The sequence below is a fragment of the Hypanus sabinus genome, chromosome 19, assembly GCF_030144855.1.
Source record: "Hypanus sabinus isolate sHypSab1 chromosome 19, sHypSab1.hap1, whole genome shotgun sequence".
Classification (NCBI taxonomy): Eukaryota; Metazoa; Chordata; class Chondrichthyes; order Myliobatiformes; family Dasyatidae; genus Hypanus; species Hypanus sabinus.
Window position 1 is genome coordinate 75,695,131 of NC_082724.1, and position 16,042 is coordinate 75,711,172.

General features: G+C 45.7%; 1 protein-coding gene across 2 annotated transcripts in view; it reads left to right on the plus strand.

The window, feature by feature from the left end:
* Positions 1-4,830, plus strand: part of mtmr14 (myotubularin related protein 14) — a 132,576-nt gene extending 127,746 nt beyond the window's left edge. For both annotated transcript variants that reach the window (XM_059944786.1, XM_059944787.1), the window contains one exon: positions 229-4,830. In XM_059944786.1, the coding sequence (XP_059800769.1) occupies positions 229-406 (178 nt within the window). In that variant the 3' untranslated portion in view covers positions 407-4,830. The remainder of the gene's footprint in view (positions 1-228) is intronic.
* Positions 4,831-16,042: the final 11,212 nt, after the last annotated feature.

Here is a 16,042-nt window from a genome sequence, read left to right on the forward strand (position 1 = left end):
TAACTTTGAACCATTTCAATTACTTCCACTTTTGCTCTTGAACCAGTCTAGTATGTTCTACTAATGCATCTAGTATTTGCACCACTAGTGGACTCTTTTCTTTTGAAGTAAAGAAATGCTGTATCCCTGGACTTCTCAAGCATATTGTTTTTCATAACCTGTATGGAATAGAGCAATTTTGGTGAATCTCAAATTAGCAGTATAATTGACCTACTTCTCTCTTTGCAGACATCCACACGTCCCAGAACGAAGGGCCAAGCTAGAGGAAGTCAGAGCCATATTCTTGTCTGCATACAGTGCAACTGTAGGCCTCAGATCCATATCTTCCAGCCCGTCAGCCATTGGTGGACTTCTAGAACAGTTTGCCCGTGGAGTTGGACTGAGAGGCACAAACAGCATTGTCTGACACAATCTGTGTCTTTTTTTAATCTGTGGATCACTGTGAAATGCCAAAGATGGACTTATGAATTTGCTATTCAAACATTTTCTTCTTTTGATCATAGACTGTGATTACTACTTAGAAAAGTACTTCTTCTATTGAACCATATTTCTAAAAGCTGAAGATATGCAGTTCCCCTCTTTCCTCCTCTTCTGTGCGTCTATGTATTGAAGTGAGCAAACCAGCCCTAGTTCAGGACTTGAGATGGGGCTGTTCATCCTTGAAGTACTATTGTTCTCTTTATATTTATATTTGAGAGCTTCAAAAATGGGTGGCTTTGAATGGCTATTGCAAGCTGAAACATCCTACATTGAATCACAATGTCAGAGGTAGTAGTGAATCTGGTCAGTAATATTCTTATGCAGCTTTGAAGCTTGTAAAGTTACTTCTCAAGCTAGTCAGGTAAGGTTAAAGTTAGTATGATAATGGTTTTGTAAAATTTTTACTTATTTTACCCTATTAAACTGAAAAATCTTAATCCCAGTGGTTTATAAATTTACTGTAATAAGCCATTATAGTAATTTCATTTTTGACTACAATATGCTAACCAGTAGGTGGAAATTGCAGGAAGACTTGTTTGGTTAGATTGATTAGCACCTTGGCTGAAGTAATGCAGACAGGCTATCTGTCGTGTCCAGCCATCACAATGATTCCTGTGATTTTGGCAAATTGTCTGTGGCGTCTCTCAGATTTGAAAAGATTTTGTCCACCTTGCCTTTCCAATGACTCAATTGATTTGAAAATGACTTGTCAGCATAAGAATGCAGTAGCAGAATAGTAGATTTACATTAGCAGATTTAATTCAGCACTGTTCTGAGATTATTTCTATTTTGAATATATTAACCTGCTTTAAAACTTGACTATTTTTGTAACCTATGGATTCTGTTGTATAGTTTAGACTTTACAGGGGCGTTGCCTTAAAATAAACAGACATCTGTCATCTTGGGAGAAGCCTTTTTTAAAAAAAACACAAAAATGATCCTGTATTATAGTCAAAATATTGAACTGTGAAATAGACACTGAACTCTTGAAGTCTGTGAAACAAATACTCCATTAAAAAAAAATCAATTTTGCAGTTAGCCAAAATTGCAGTTTTGGAACTGAATATAACAAAGTATTAAAAATATTTGATTCTAAGTAAGCTTATTAAATAGTTATTTCCAGCAAAACATTTTCCTCTTGGTGCAACTCCAAGATTGAAAACAAAATCAATATTAGCCGCATCATATCAACCCATAATTGTTGATTCCAGGTATGTTTTCTCTCTCCAGGCTGTTCAAAGAGAAATGTTATTATTAAAATACGTATAGTAAGATCAACCACTTACTGCATGGTCTTTTCCAAAATATCACAACAGGGATCTAGATCTTGCTGCCTCCACCTTTTGCTCTTGGATGTCAAGGCTAAGCATATCTGTCTGGACAATCAACATTCAACCAAATCTGTTGTCCAAATCTCATGAGCATTCATCTGTGTTTCTCTGAATTAGTTACATAATGCTTTTAAATTTGCTTTCCAATAACAGCATGTCCTCCAGTTCTACCTGACTGGGTTCATGTGAATATAAATCATATTTACTTTCTCTGACATTTAATACACAATATGACCGTCTTTATCCCTCCCAAACTCCCTTTACCATTAGACTGGAGTAGCTTTTAAAACTGTAATAAGTGTTCATTTGTTGTACAAAATACATTAATCTTTGTAACAAATTAAGTTGGTTATTGTTCTGAATACGAATATTTCAATTCTGGCCAAATTTACCTAGATCTTTTAAAATTCAGAATCTGCTGACAGGCCTGTTGTACACTTTGATTATTAAGTTATTTCAGACTTCCAGCATTTACATTTTTCAAAAGCTACGGTTCATTTATATATTTCCCACACTTACTAAGCATAAATTTAAAATGGTGCTTAATCAGTATTGCAAACGTTATTGCTATTTTTTTATTGGAAGTAATAGAACAGAAATCATTAGTGAACGTTAGATTAAAGTGACCTGGTTAATAATTTAGATAATGTGTATTAGGATTAATCCACAATTTAGCATGTATTTTGTATATTTGAACTGTTGCATTATGTTGATGTATATGTGGGCTGTGATTGCCTAGCAAAATATTTTCATTATATGTGAATTAAAGTTCTTTAAAGCTCTCAGATTTTTACATAACATGTTACTTTAAAGGACTTGTTTTGATGGATTTCCACTGCAACCCTCTGACTTTTAGTTATTTAGATTTGTTTCAGGTTAGTGTTTCAGCAAAATCTAGCATCATATTTACCAACACCCTAAAATGTTTCACTTCATTACTTTTACTGTGAACTTTGCTCTTCTGTATTAACCATGTATCCAAATGTTATGGAGCCAAATTTCTTGTGAGCAACAGTTTATTATGGATATTTTCTTATGGTGTACTCTAAGATTAAACCCAGAAAGATGATATGTAACCTCCTGATCATTGTGCTTTTGAGGAATACGTTAGCTTATTAAAATGTTTTTCTCTGAAGACAACTTGCAATTTAACTTCCTGGAGCCTTTTTTTGGATAACTACATCACTGTAGAGAACGCTGATTTACTACTCTATTTGTGATGACCAGCATTGCAGTACCACCACAGTGCCAACATTAAGAGCTGCTTTAAAGCATCAGTGCTATTCATTAAAATCTTTCCACACAACTTCTACTATTTTCATATGCAGAGACATTAGTATTTAACTCCTTTAACCATTTGGAGGTCTGATAATGTAAATAAAAAGCATTTTTGTTTTTGTTAACATGGGTAATCCCTCAAATATTACTTTTATCAAGATAAGGTTGCTTTACATTAATATGCAAAATATCTAACCAATTTACTCCTCCAACGTCTTCTGCCCCACCCCCATTTTCACTCATGGTCGAACATTTTTAACCGATCTCTAAAAAGAAATTTGCTTTTAGTCAAAAGGCATCCCTGAAAATTTTGATAATAAAGCCATCTTGCACAAATATGTGCATTTAATTTTTCTCATTATTCCATGTAGTTCTGGAATGATAACATATTATGTGTCAGTAATTTTGTCCATTGCCAATAATTATATCCTTTGTAACCAGTAACATGGCTCGAGTTTCCACACAGTACAACATTTTTGCAGTATCATTTAAAGCTTCTGATAGTCCATTTCTCAACAAAGATGTTTGATGTTCCTCGTGTTCTTTTAAATCTGTCCTGAACAAGAGGATTGTAGTTAACCCTTAAAAGTATATATTTTCCCCAATTGTGCATGATACTGCAAAGAGGAATTCAACAGTTATTTAGAGAAAAACATTTTAAAACAATATCTTATGTAACACTGGATTGAAATCCCTAGTTTTTACACTGCTAATCATTTTTAGACTACTTCTGATTCCACCATCACGTCTTGTAGGACACATGGCAGCCTACCTGCTGGAGAGAACCCTATTGCTCTTATATTGAGAATTGTAATACTGTAATATTACAGTATAATTGTAATTGTATTATTTTTTATTGATGCAATGCTGAGGGAATGTAAAGAATTTTGTTTTCTACAAAGAAATGTTTGTGTAGTTGAAATAAAAACTGAAAATGTTGGGAAAGCTTGGGAAGCCATGCACCATCTGAGGAAATAGACGAGGGCAATGTTTCAGTTCTGTGATGAGGGGCCCTTAAGGTGTCCCTGGTCTGAAATATTAACTACTTCTCTTTCTGTAGATGCTGTCTGACCTTTAATGTTCTGGCATTTTTTGTTTTTATTTCAGATTTCTAGTATCTGTAATTTATTGATTTACCTTTTCGTATATTTTTCTCTCACTCAGCCCACTCAACCTTTTCAAGTCTGGAAGGCTATAATGACGTGTGTCACAATGGCCAGTTAGCAAGGCAAACTCGTATATTGGAGCATTTTTAAAACATAGCCTATTTGATATTGCCTGTTTTATAAACAAGCCTGGAGACCTTGTTTTTGCTTGGACCTCTAATCTCAGTCAATCATATTGTTCTTATTTTATTTTCTTTAGTCTTTTCTTTCTGATCTCATGTGAAAATACCAGTATCCAATAAGAAATAATGGCTTGATGACCTTAATTTAGTTAATATATATTGCTGAGCTAAGGCTTTGGGTTTCCATATTTGAGTCACTTATCCTGAGGAATTTTAGCAAATATGTTGTTAATGTCCTGTGTATATTGTAAGAATTATTAATGGAATATTCTGTTCTTTGTACCAAGATAGGGTTTTCACAGATTACTGTTCCATGAAGTGCAAAATCCTGTAATATTGTAAACTAATGATTCAGGACTTTCTGAACTTGATTCAGGAAGTGCTTTCTGCATGTGTATATAGTACAGTATTTCAGTTTAATTGAAAAGAATAAATTTGAATTCTTCAGAAGGTTTTACATCTTGTGATTTTGATGTTGGTGTCTGAATTAAAGTACAGGTTACATGGGACATGTAAATGCTGCCCACAAGATTTTTTTCTCATGAAGTTCACATAAGCATTGATTCACCCTTTATAATGTCCTTTCTTTGTTGCAATGACCAATGCTACATCCAAGCTCTAAAAATTAGTTCATTTCATTACAGGAGGCAATGAATATTTGTTAAAAGGTTTTTCATAAATATCAGTTGCAGGTTGTGAGGACGGCTATGTAGTCTTTACCCATGTATATTGGAGGTGGGCAGGCTACAATAAACGTTCTCTTTTTTCTGTCTCCCTGGGCCCCCTCCCCATTCTACATGAATGTCCTCCATCTAACTGTCTCATGAGCATTCATTGGGCTGTGTATGATGCTAATAATTTAAGTAGAAAATGCATAGTAACCAGTCCAGTTTGATTTCTGCGACCCATTCAACATGCCTGCATGCTATCTGACTTGAAAATATTGCTCCCTTTATTGTTGATAGAAATCCTGCCTCAGCACTGCTTTAAGACAATTAAGCTTGCACAATAAATATTGGCTTTAGTCACCCACCTTTTGTAAGACAATAAAAATAATTACATTCCTAAAATTCATGTACATCTTTTATCAGCAACTATCAAAAACATAACTATTCTGAGTTATATTTCTCATCTATGAACTCATTCTTGTCTAAAGTCTCATCTTGTGCCATTGCACAAACTCCATAGAACCGTTGAACATTACAGCACAGAAACAGGCCTTTTGGCCCTTCTTGGCTGTGCCGAACCATTTTTTTGTCTAATCCCACTGACCTGCATCTGGGCCATATCCCTCCGTACACCTCTCATCCATATACCTGTCCAAGTTTTTCTGAAATGTTAAAAGTGAGCCCGCATTCACCACTTCATCTGGCAGCTCATTCCACACTCCCACCACTCTCCGTGTGAAGAAGCACCTCCCCCTTTAAACTTTTCCCCCTTCACCCTCAACCTATATCTTCTGGTTTCTTTCTCCCCTAGCCTCAGTGGTATAAGCCTGCTTACATTCACTCTATCTATACTCATCATAATTTTATATACCTCTATCAAGTCTCCCCTCATTCTTCTACGATCCAGGGAATAAAGTCCTAACCTATTCAACCTTTCTCTGTAACTCAGTTTCTCAAGTCCTGGCAACATCCTTGTAAACCTTCTCTTCACTCTTTCAACCTCATTAATATCCTTCCTGTAATTCGGTGACCAAAACTGTACACAATACTCCAAATTTGGCCTCACAAATGCCTTATACAACCTCACCATGACATTCTAACTCTTATACTCAATGCAAATACTTTATTGTCACCAAACAATTGATTCTAGAGTGTACCATTATCAGTGATAATTGCTCCCTGAAGTACAAATCAAAGTAAATATAATAAAAATTAAATTATAAATCATATATAGAAAAGGGAAAGTACGGTAGTGCAAGTCAGGTCCAGATATTTGGAAGGTATGGCCCAGATCTGGGTCACGATCTGTTCAGCAGTCTTATCACTGTTGGAAAGAAGCTGTTCCCAAATCTAGCCGTACATATCTTCATGCTCCTGAACCTTCTCCCGGAGAGAAGTGGGACAAAAAGTGTGTTGGCTCGGTGAGACTTATCCTTGATTATTCTGGCAGCACTGCTCCGATAGAGTGTGGTGTAAAGTGAGTCCAAGGATGGAAGATTGGTTTGTGCGATGTGCTGGGCTATGTTCACAATCTTCTGCAGCTTCTTCCGGTCTTGGACAGGACAACTTCCATACCAGGTTGTGATGCACCCTAGAAGAATGCTTCTATAGTGCACCTATAAAAATTAGTGAGGGTTTTAGGGGACAGGCCAAATTTCTTCAGCTTTCTCAGGAAGTAAAGGCGCTGGTGGGCCTTCTTGGCAGTGGACTCTGCTTGGTTAGACCAAGTCAGGTCATTTGTGATATTCACCCGGAGGAACTTAAAGCTTTTGACCTGTTCCATCTGCGCACCACCGATGTAGATGGGGTTGTGCGGTCCGCTACTCCTTCTGAAATCAACAACTAATTCCTTTGTCTTGCTGACGTTGAGGGATAGGTCATTGTCTTCGCACCATGCCACCAGGTTCTTAATTTCCTCTCTGCACTCAAACTCATCATTAACCAAGATACGGCCTACAATTGTGTCATCAGCAAACTTGTATATTGTGTTCGATGAAAACTTGGCTACACAATCATGGGTGTACAGTGAGTACAGCAGGGGGCTGAGTACACGGCCTTGTGGGGCACTGGTGCTCAGAGTGATTGTAGAGGAGAGCTTGTCCCCTATTTTTACAGCCTGGGTCCTGTCTGTGAGGAAGTTGAAGATCCAGCTGCAGATCTGAGTGCTAAGTCCCAGGTTCCGGAGCTTAGGAATCAGTTTATTTGGAATGATGGTATTAAAGGCAGAGCTGTAGTCGATGAAAAGGAGCCTTACGTATGCGTCTTTATTCTCCAGGTGTTCTAAGGAGGAATGTAGTGCCGGAGAGATGGCATCTGCCGTCGACCTGTTGCTTTGGTAGGCGAATTGCAAAGCGTCGAGGTTGACCGGTAGGTTATGGTTGATGTGTGCCAAAACCAATCGCTCGAAGCACTTCATAGCAATTGATGTGAGAGCCACAGGTCGGTAGTCATTCAGGCATGCCACCTTGCTTTTCTTCGGCACCGGGATTATTGTTGCCTTCTTAAAACACGAGGGGATCTTAGACTGAAGCAGGGAGCAGTTGAAGATGTCAGCAAACACTCCAGCTAGCTCACTTGCACAAGCCCGGAGAACCTGTCCCGGGACGCCATCTGGGCCCGTCACCTTCCTTGGATTTATCTTCAGGAAGGCTCTTCCAATGTCTTTCTCAGTGACAATGAATCTTGATGCCCCCAGGTCCGGTTCATCCGGAGGGGGCGGGACTCTCCTCTTCTGTTCGAATCTTGCGTAGAATATGTTAAGTTCATCAGGAAGAGAAGCGCTACAGTTATTGATATTCCCAGCCTTTTCTTTGCGCCCAGTGATCTCATTTAGACCCTGCCATAGTCTACTGGCATCCTTCTGGTTAGCCTGGGCTTCCAACTTGGCTCGGTATTGCCTCTTGGCGCCCTTAATGGCTTTCTGGAGTTCACACCTGGATTCCATGTAGCGACTGGTATCTCCAGACCTAAATGCTGCAGCTCTAGCCTTCAAAAGGGACTGGACCTCATAATTCATCCAAGGTTTCTGGTTAGGGAATACCCGGATCATCTTGCGAGACACACAGTCCTCTGTACATTTCCAGATAAAGTCCATGGGAGCTGAGGCATACTCATCGAGGTTAGCTGCCAAGACCTTGAATACTAACCTGTCCACCGATTCAAAGCAGTCATGGAGGACCTCATCCGTTTCCTCTGTCCAACGCAACATCACTTTCAACACCATGACCTCCCGCTTCAGTGTCTGTTTGTAAGCCAGGAGGAGGAGTACGGCCTGATGGTCCGATTTTCCAAAGTGAGGTCATTGGATGGAACGGTTGGCATCCTTGGCTGCTGTCTAGCAGTGGTCAAGTATATTTGGGCCTCTAGTGGAGCAGAAGACATGTTGGTATAACTTTGGCAGCGCTTTTCTGAGGTTGGCCTGGTTAAAGTCCCCGGCTGTAATGAGCAAAGCCTCCGGATACCTGGTCTCAAGTTCACTGATGTGGCATACAGTGTATTCACAGCACACTTCACGTCTGCCTGGGGGGGGAATGTAGACCGCTGTCAGTATGACCGAGGTGAATTCCCGTGGCAGATAGTAAAGACAACACTTCAGTACTTTGATTTATAAAGGCCAATGTACCAAAAGCTCTCTTTACGACCCTATCTACCTGTGACGCCACTTCTAGGGAATTTTGTATTAGATCCCTCTGTTCTACTGCACTCCTCAGTGTCCTACCATTTACCTTGTATGTTCTACCTTGGTTTTTCCTTCCAAAGTGCAATACCTCACACTTGTCTGTATTAAACTCCATCTGGCATTTTTTAGCCCATTTTTCCAGTTGGTCCAAATCCCTCTGCAAGCTTTGAAAACCTTCCTCACTGTCCACTACACCTCCACTCTTTGTATCATCAGCAAATTTGCTGATCCAATTTACCACATTATCACCCAGATCATTGATATAGATGAGAATAACAATGGACCCAGCACTGATCCCTGTGGCACACCACTAGTCACAGGTCTCCACTCAGAGAAGCAATCCTCCACTACCATTCTCTGACTTCTCCCATCGAGCCAATGTCTAATCCAATTTACTACCTCACCATGTATACCTAGTGACTGAATCTTCCTAACTAACCTCCCATGTGGGACCTTGTCAAAGGTCTTAGAGTGGTCCATGTAGACAACATCGGCTGCCTTCTCTTCATCCACTTTCCTAGTAACCTCCTCGAAAAACTTAATAGATCTGTTAAACATGACCTACCATGCACAAAGTCATGTTGACTCTCCCTAATAAATCCCTGTCTATCCAAGTACTTGTAGATCCTATCTCTTAGTACTCCTTCAAATAATTTACCTATTACAGACATCAAACTTAACTAGCCTATAATTTTGAGCCTTTTTTAAACAACGGAACAACATGAGCTATTCTCCAATCCTCTGGCATCTCACCCATAGATACTGACATTTTATATATATCTGCCAGGGCCCCTGCAAATTTCAACACTGGTCTCCTTCAAGGTCCAAGGGAATACCCTGTCAGGTCCTGGGGATTTATTTACTCTGATTTGCCTCAAGATAGCAAGCACCTCCTCCTCTTCAATCTGTATAGTTTCCATGACCTCACTACTTGCTTACCTCATTTCCATTGACTCCATGCCAGTTCCTTAGTAAATACAGACGCAAAAAAAACCATTTAAGATCTTGTAGCGGTGTGCTACAAACAGCGCTAAAATTACGACACGGAGTCGGTAACTGCAGTCGAAGGAAAAACTTTATTCGAAAACTTCAGCCTCACTTTTAAGCCTCTGTCAACCGGCCCCCCATGGCGAAGAGGCTCCAAAGCTCTGTGCTCGCAAACCCCCGTAGGCTATCTAATTGTGAGTCGGTTCGCATACGCTAGGAAATGAGCCGCCACATAACCCCCCCCCAGAACCGGCGATACACCCCCCAATGTCCACAGCCTGGGCCAGAACCTGCTTGGGAGGTCGGCCTCTGCGCCGAGGCGCCGGAAACTCGGCCGGTTGCGCCAGGTCCACATGGGCCGGCTTGAGGCGGTCCACCGTGAAAACCTCCTCTTTCCCCCCAACGTCCAGCACGAACATGGACCCGTTGTTCCGGAGCACCGTAAACGGCCCCTCGTATGGCCGCTGCAGCGGCGGCCGATGCCCGCCCCTTCGTACAAACACAAACTTACAGTTCCGTAGGTCTTTGGGTACGCAGGTCGGGTGCCGCCCATGCTGTGAAGTGGGTATGGGGGCCAGGTTACCGAGCTTCTCGCGTAGTCTGCCCAGGACTGCTGCGGGTTCTTCCTCTTGCCCCCTCGGGGCTGGTAGGAACTCCCCGGGGACGGCCAGGGGCGTGCCGTATACCAACTCGGCCGACGAGGCGTGCAGGTCGTCCTTGGGCGCTGTGCGGATGCCGAGAAGGACCCAGGGAAGCTCGTCCGCCCAGTTGGCTCCTCGCAGGCGGGCCATGAGGGCCGACTTCAGGTGACGGTGGAAACGCTCCACTAGCCCGTTCGACTGTGGGTGGTAGGCAGTGGTGTGGTGCAGCTGAGTCCCCAAAAGGCTGGCCATAGCTGACCACAGGCTGGAGGTGAACTGGGCGCCTCTGTCGGAGGTAATGTGGGCTGGTACACCAAAGCGAGATATCCAGGTGGCGATCAGGGCTCGGGCGCAAGATTCGGAGGTGGTGTCGGTGAGCGGGACCGCCTCTGGCCATCTTGTGAACCGGTCCACGATAGTCAGGAGGTAACGTGCTCCGCGCGACACTGGCAGGGGGCCCACGATATCCACATGAATGTGGTCGAAACGCCGGTGGGCGGGATGGAACTGCTGCGGTGGGGCTTTGGTGTGCCGCTGCACCTTGGCCGTCTGGCAGTGCATGCACGTTCTGGCCCATTCACTGACCTGTTTGCGGAGTCCGTGCCAAACGAACCTGCTGGAAACCATCCGGACAGTTGTCCGGATGGAGGGATGCGCCAAGTTATGATTGGAGTCGAAAACACGGCGCCGCCATGCTGTCGGGACGACCGGACGGGGCCGGCCGGTGGCGACGTCACAGAGTAGGGTCCTCTCACCTGGGCCCACGGGGAAGTCCTGGAGCTGCAAACCAGAGACTGCAGTCCTGTAACTCGGAATCTCCTCATCTACCTGCTGTGCCTCTGCCAGTGCCTCAAAGTCTACCCCTTGGGAAAGGGCATGAACGGTAGGGCGAGAGAGCGCATCCGCCACGACATTGTCCTTACCCGAGACGTGCCGGACATCCGTTGTGTATTCAGAGATGTAGGACAGGTGGCGTTGCTGGCGGGATGACCAGGGGTCGGATGCTTTCGTAAACGCAAAGGTAAGCGGTTTGTGGTCCGTGAACGCGGTGAAGGGCCGACCTTCTAGGAAGTACCTGAAATGCCGGATTGCCAGGTAGAGCGCCAACAGTTCCCGGTCAAAAGCACTGTACTTGAGCTCGGGTGGCCGCAGGTGTTTGCTGAAAAACGCCAGGGGTTGCCAGCGACCTGCGATGAGCTGCTCCAGCACCCCACCGACTGCCGTGTTTGATGCGTCCACTGTGAGGGCGGTAGGGGTGTCCATTCTGGGATGTGCTAGCATTGCGGCGTCCGCCAAAGCTTCCTTCGTTTGAACGAAAGCGGCGGCGGACTCCTCGTCCCAGGTAATGTCCTTGCTCGGACCCGACATCAGGGCGAACAGGGGGCGCATGATCCGGGCAGCTGAAGGGAGGAAGCGGCGGTAGAAATTGACCATACCTACGAATTCCTGAAGGCCTTTGACCGTGGTGGGTCGGGGGAAGTGGCGGACCGCATCTACCTTAGCGGGCAGAGGGGTTGCCCCGTCTTTAGTAATCCTGTGGCCCAGGAAGTCAATGGTATCAAGTCCGAACTGGCATTTGGCAGGGTTGATTGTAAGACCGTACTCACTCAGTCGGGCGCAGAGTTGACGGAGGTGGGACAGATGCTCCTGACGACTGCTGCTGGCTATGAGGATGTCATCCAAATAGATGAACGCGAAGTCCAGGTCCCGTCCCACCGCGTCCATTAACCGCTGGAACGTCTGTGCGGCATTCTTCAGGCCGAACGGCATGCGGAGGAACTCGAAGAGGCCAAACGGGGTGATGAGAGCCGTCTTGGGGACGTCGTCAGGATGCATCGGGATTTGATGGTACCCTCGGACAAGGTCGACCTTGGAGAAGATCCGGGCGCCGTGCAGGTTTGCCGCAAAGTCCTGAATGTGCGGCACAGGGTAGCGGTCCGGTGTGGTAGCCTCGTTCAGCCTGCGGTAGTCGCCGCACGGTCTCCAGCCCCCCGTCGCTTTGGGCACCATGTGCAGGGGGGAAGCCCAGGGACTGTCGGACCGCCGGATGATCCCCAATTCCTCCATTCTCTGGAACTCCTCCTTCGCCAGTCGGAGCTTGTCCGGGGGAAGCCGCCGAGCACGGGCATGGAGGGGTGGTCCCTGTGTCGGGATGTGGTGCTGTACGCCGTGCCTGGGCATGGCTGCTGTGAACTGCGGTGCCAGAACCGATGGGAACTCCGCCAGGACCCTGGTGAAGTCGTTGTCGGACAGCGTGATGGAGCCGAGGTGAGGGGCTGGCAACTGGGCCGCGCCCAGGGAGAACGTCTGAAAGGTCTCGGCGTGTACCAGTCTCTTCCTGGGCAGGTCAACCAGCAGGCTGTGAGCTCGCAAAAAATCCGCACCCAGGAGCGGTTGGGCTACGGCGGCCAGTGTGAAGTCCCACGTGAACTGGCTGGGGCCGAACTGTAGCTGCACCTGACGGGTGCCATAGGTCCTTACTGTGCTGCCATTCACGGCCCTCAGGGGGGGACCCGGTGCCCTGCTGCGGGTGTCGTAACTCGTCGGAGGTAAAACGCTGACCTCAGCCCCAGTATCGACCAAAAAGCGGCGTCCCGACCTGCTATCCCACACATACAGGAGGCTATCCCGATGGCCAGCCGCCGTAGCCATCAGCGGCGGCTGGCCCTGGCGTTTCCCGGGAACTTGCAGGGCGGGCGGCAACGGCGGGCTTCTGCGCCCCACCGCTGGTGGTAGAAGCACCAGTGGTCATTGGGCCGGGGGTTAGTGGGCTCTGCGGCCGGGCCTGGACTGGTTTGCTGCCGGGAGCGTGGCTGGGTGATCTGTGCGATGGACGCCCCGCTCACCTTTTTGGCGTTCCACAGCAAGTCCGCCCGGGCTGCCACCTTCCGGGGGTCACTGAAATCCGCGTCGGACAGCAGCAGGCGTATGTCCTCGGGCAGCTGCTCCAGGAATGCCTGCTCAAAAATGAGGCAGGGTGTGTGTTCGTCGGCGAGAGACAACATCTCATTCATTAAAGCCGATGGAGGTCTGTCGCCCAAGCCATCCAGGTGCAGTAAACGGGCAGCCCGCTCGCGCCGTGAGAGTCCGAAAGTCCTGAGGAGCAGGGCTTTGAATTCCGTGTACTTGCCGTCTGCCGGGGGCGACTGTACGAACTCCGCGACCTGGGCAGCTGTGACCTGGTCGAGGGAGCCCACCACGTAGTAGTAGCGGGTGTCTTCCGAGGTGATCCGGTGAACGTGGAATTGGGCTTCGGCTTGCTGGAACCATAGGTCCGGGCGCTGTGTCCAGAAACCCGGCAGTTTCAACGAAACCGCATGAACAGAGGCGGCGTCGGTCATTTCTGGTCCAAAAATCGTTTGGACCGTCGGGGTCACCAATTGTAGCGGTGTGCTACAAACAGCGCTAAAATTACGACACGGAGTCGGTAACTGCAGTCGAAGGAAAAACTTTATTCGAAAACTTCAGCCTCACTTTTAAGCCTCTGTCAACCGGCCCCCCATGGCGAAGAGGCTCCAAAGCTCTGTGCTCGCAAACCCCCGTAGGCTATCTAATTGTGAGTCGGTTCGCATACGCTAGGAAATGAGCCGCCACAATCTCCCCCATTTCTTTTGGTTCCATACATAGCCAACCACTCTGATCTTCGAGAGGACCAATTTTATCCCTTACTCTCCTTTTGCTCTTAATATACCTGTAGAAGCTCTTAGGATTATCCTTCACCCTGACTGCCAAAGCTACCTCATGTCTTCTTTTAGCCCTCCTGATTTCTTTCTTGTGGTTTTTTTGCATTTTTTATACTCCTCAAGTATGTTATTTGCTCCCTGTTTCCTATACATGTCATACATCATTCTCCTCTTTATCAGAGTTCCAATATCCCTAGAGAACCAAGGTTCCTTATCCTTATTCACTTTGCCCTTAACCCTGACAGGAACACACAAACTCTGCACTCTCAAAATTTCTCCTTTGAAGGCCTCCCACTTACCAATCACATCCTTGCCAGAGAACAACCTGTCCCAATCTACGCTTTTTAGATCCTTTCTCATTTCTTCAAAATTTGATCTTTTTCCAGTTTAGAACCTCAACCTGAGGACCAGATCGATCTTTATCCATGATCAAGTTGAAACTAATGGCATTATGATCACTGGAACCAAAGTGTTCCCCTACACACACTTCCATCACCTGTCCTAACTCGTTTCCTAATAGGAGATCTAATATTGCATCCTCCCTAGTTGGTACATCTATATATTGATTTAGAAAACTTCCCTGAACACATTTTACAAACTCTGACCCATCTAGACCTTTAACAGTATGGGAGTCCCAATCAATGTATGGAAAATTAATATCCCCTACAATCACAACTTTCTGTCTCCTGCAGTTGTCTGCTATCTCTCTGCAGATTTGCTCCTCCAATTCTTGCTGACTGTTGGGTGGTCTATAATACAATGTGGTCATACCTTTCCTGTTTCTCAGCTCCACCTATCTGGCCTTGGTAGACAAGCCCTCTAATCTGTCCTGCCTGAGCACTGCTGTAACATTTTCCCTGACTAGTAATGCCCCCCCCCCCACAACGCTTCATCCCTCTGTCTCTATCACGTCTGAAACATCGGAACCCTGGAACATTGAGCTGCCAGTCCTGCCCCTCCTGTAGCCAAGTTTCACTAATGGCTACAATGTCATAATTCCATGTGTCAATTCACGCCCTCAGCTTGTCTGCCTTCCCCACAATACTCCTCGCATTGAAATAGACACACCTCAGGTTATTACCACCACACACAACCCTTCTATTTGTGACTTTGCATGAAATGTTAACATTATTTATTTTCACCCCCACTCCACTATCTACTCTGGTACTCTGGTTCCCATTCCCCTGCACATCTAGATTAAAAACTCCCCCCCCCCAACAGCACTAACAAACCTCCCTGCAAGTATATTGGTCCCCTTGTAGTTCAGGTGTAACCCGTCTCTCTTGTACAGGTCCCACTTCCCCAGAAGAGGTCCCAATGATCCTGAAATCTGAAACCCTGCCCCCTACACCAGTTCCTCAGCCACGTGTTCATCCTCCAGAGCATCCTACTCTTACCCCACTGGCACGTGGCACAGGGTAGCAATCCTGAGATTACCACCCTCGAGGTCCTGCTTTTCAACTTCTTACCAAGCTCTCTGTACTCACTCTTCAGGACCTCCTCATTCTTTCTTCCTACGTCATTGGTACCAATGTGTACCATGACATCTGGCTGATCACCCTCCCATTTCAGAATGCTGTGCACGAGATCAGAGACATCCCTGACCTTGGTACCCGGGAGGCAACAAACCATCCGGGAGTCTTTGTCACGACCACAGAACTTCCTGTCTGTACCTCTAACTATCAAGTCCCCTATCACTACTGCTCTCCTCTTCCTCCTCCCTCCCTTCTGCACTGCCGAACCAGACTCAGTGCCAGAGATCCGGCTGCCGCAGCTTATCCCAGGTAAGCCATCCCCCCCAACAGTATCCAAATCGGTATACTTGTTATTGAGGGTGTTACGTACTCGTGACACATGACAGTGGAGCCCTTGTCATGTGACTGGGGTTGAAGCTGTACTGGACTTGAGGTGATGGTCTTGTGATGGTGGTGACATCATTTCCCGCCAGTAGAGATCATGTGACGGGTTTTTTTTACAGGTTATAAAAGGTAGACCCCACCCTGTGAG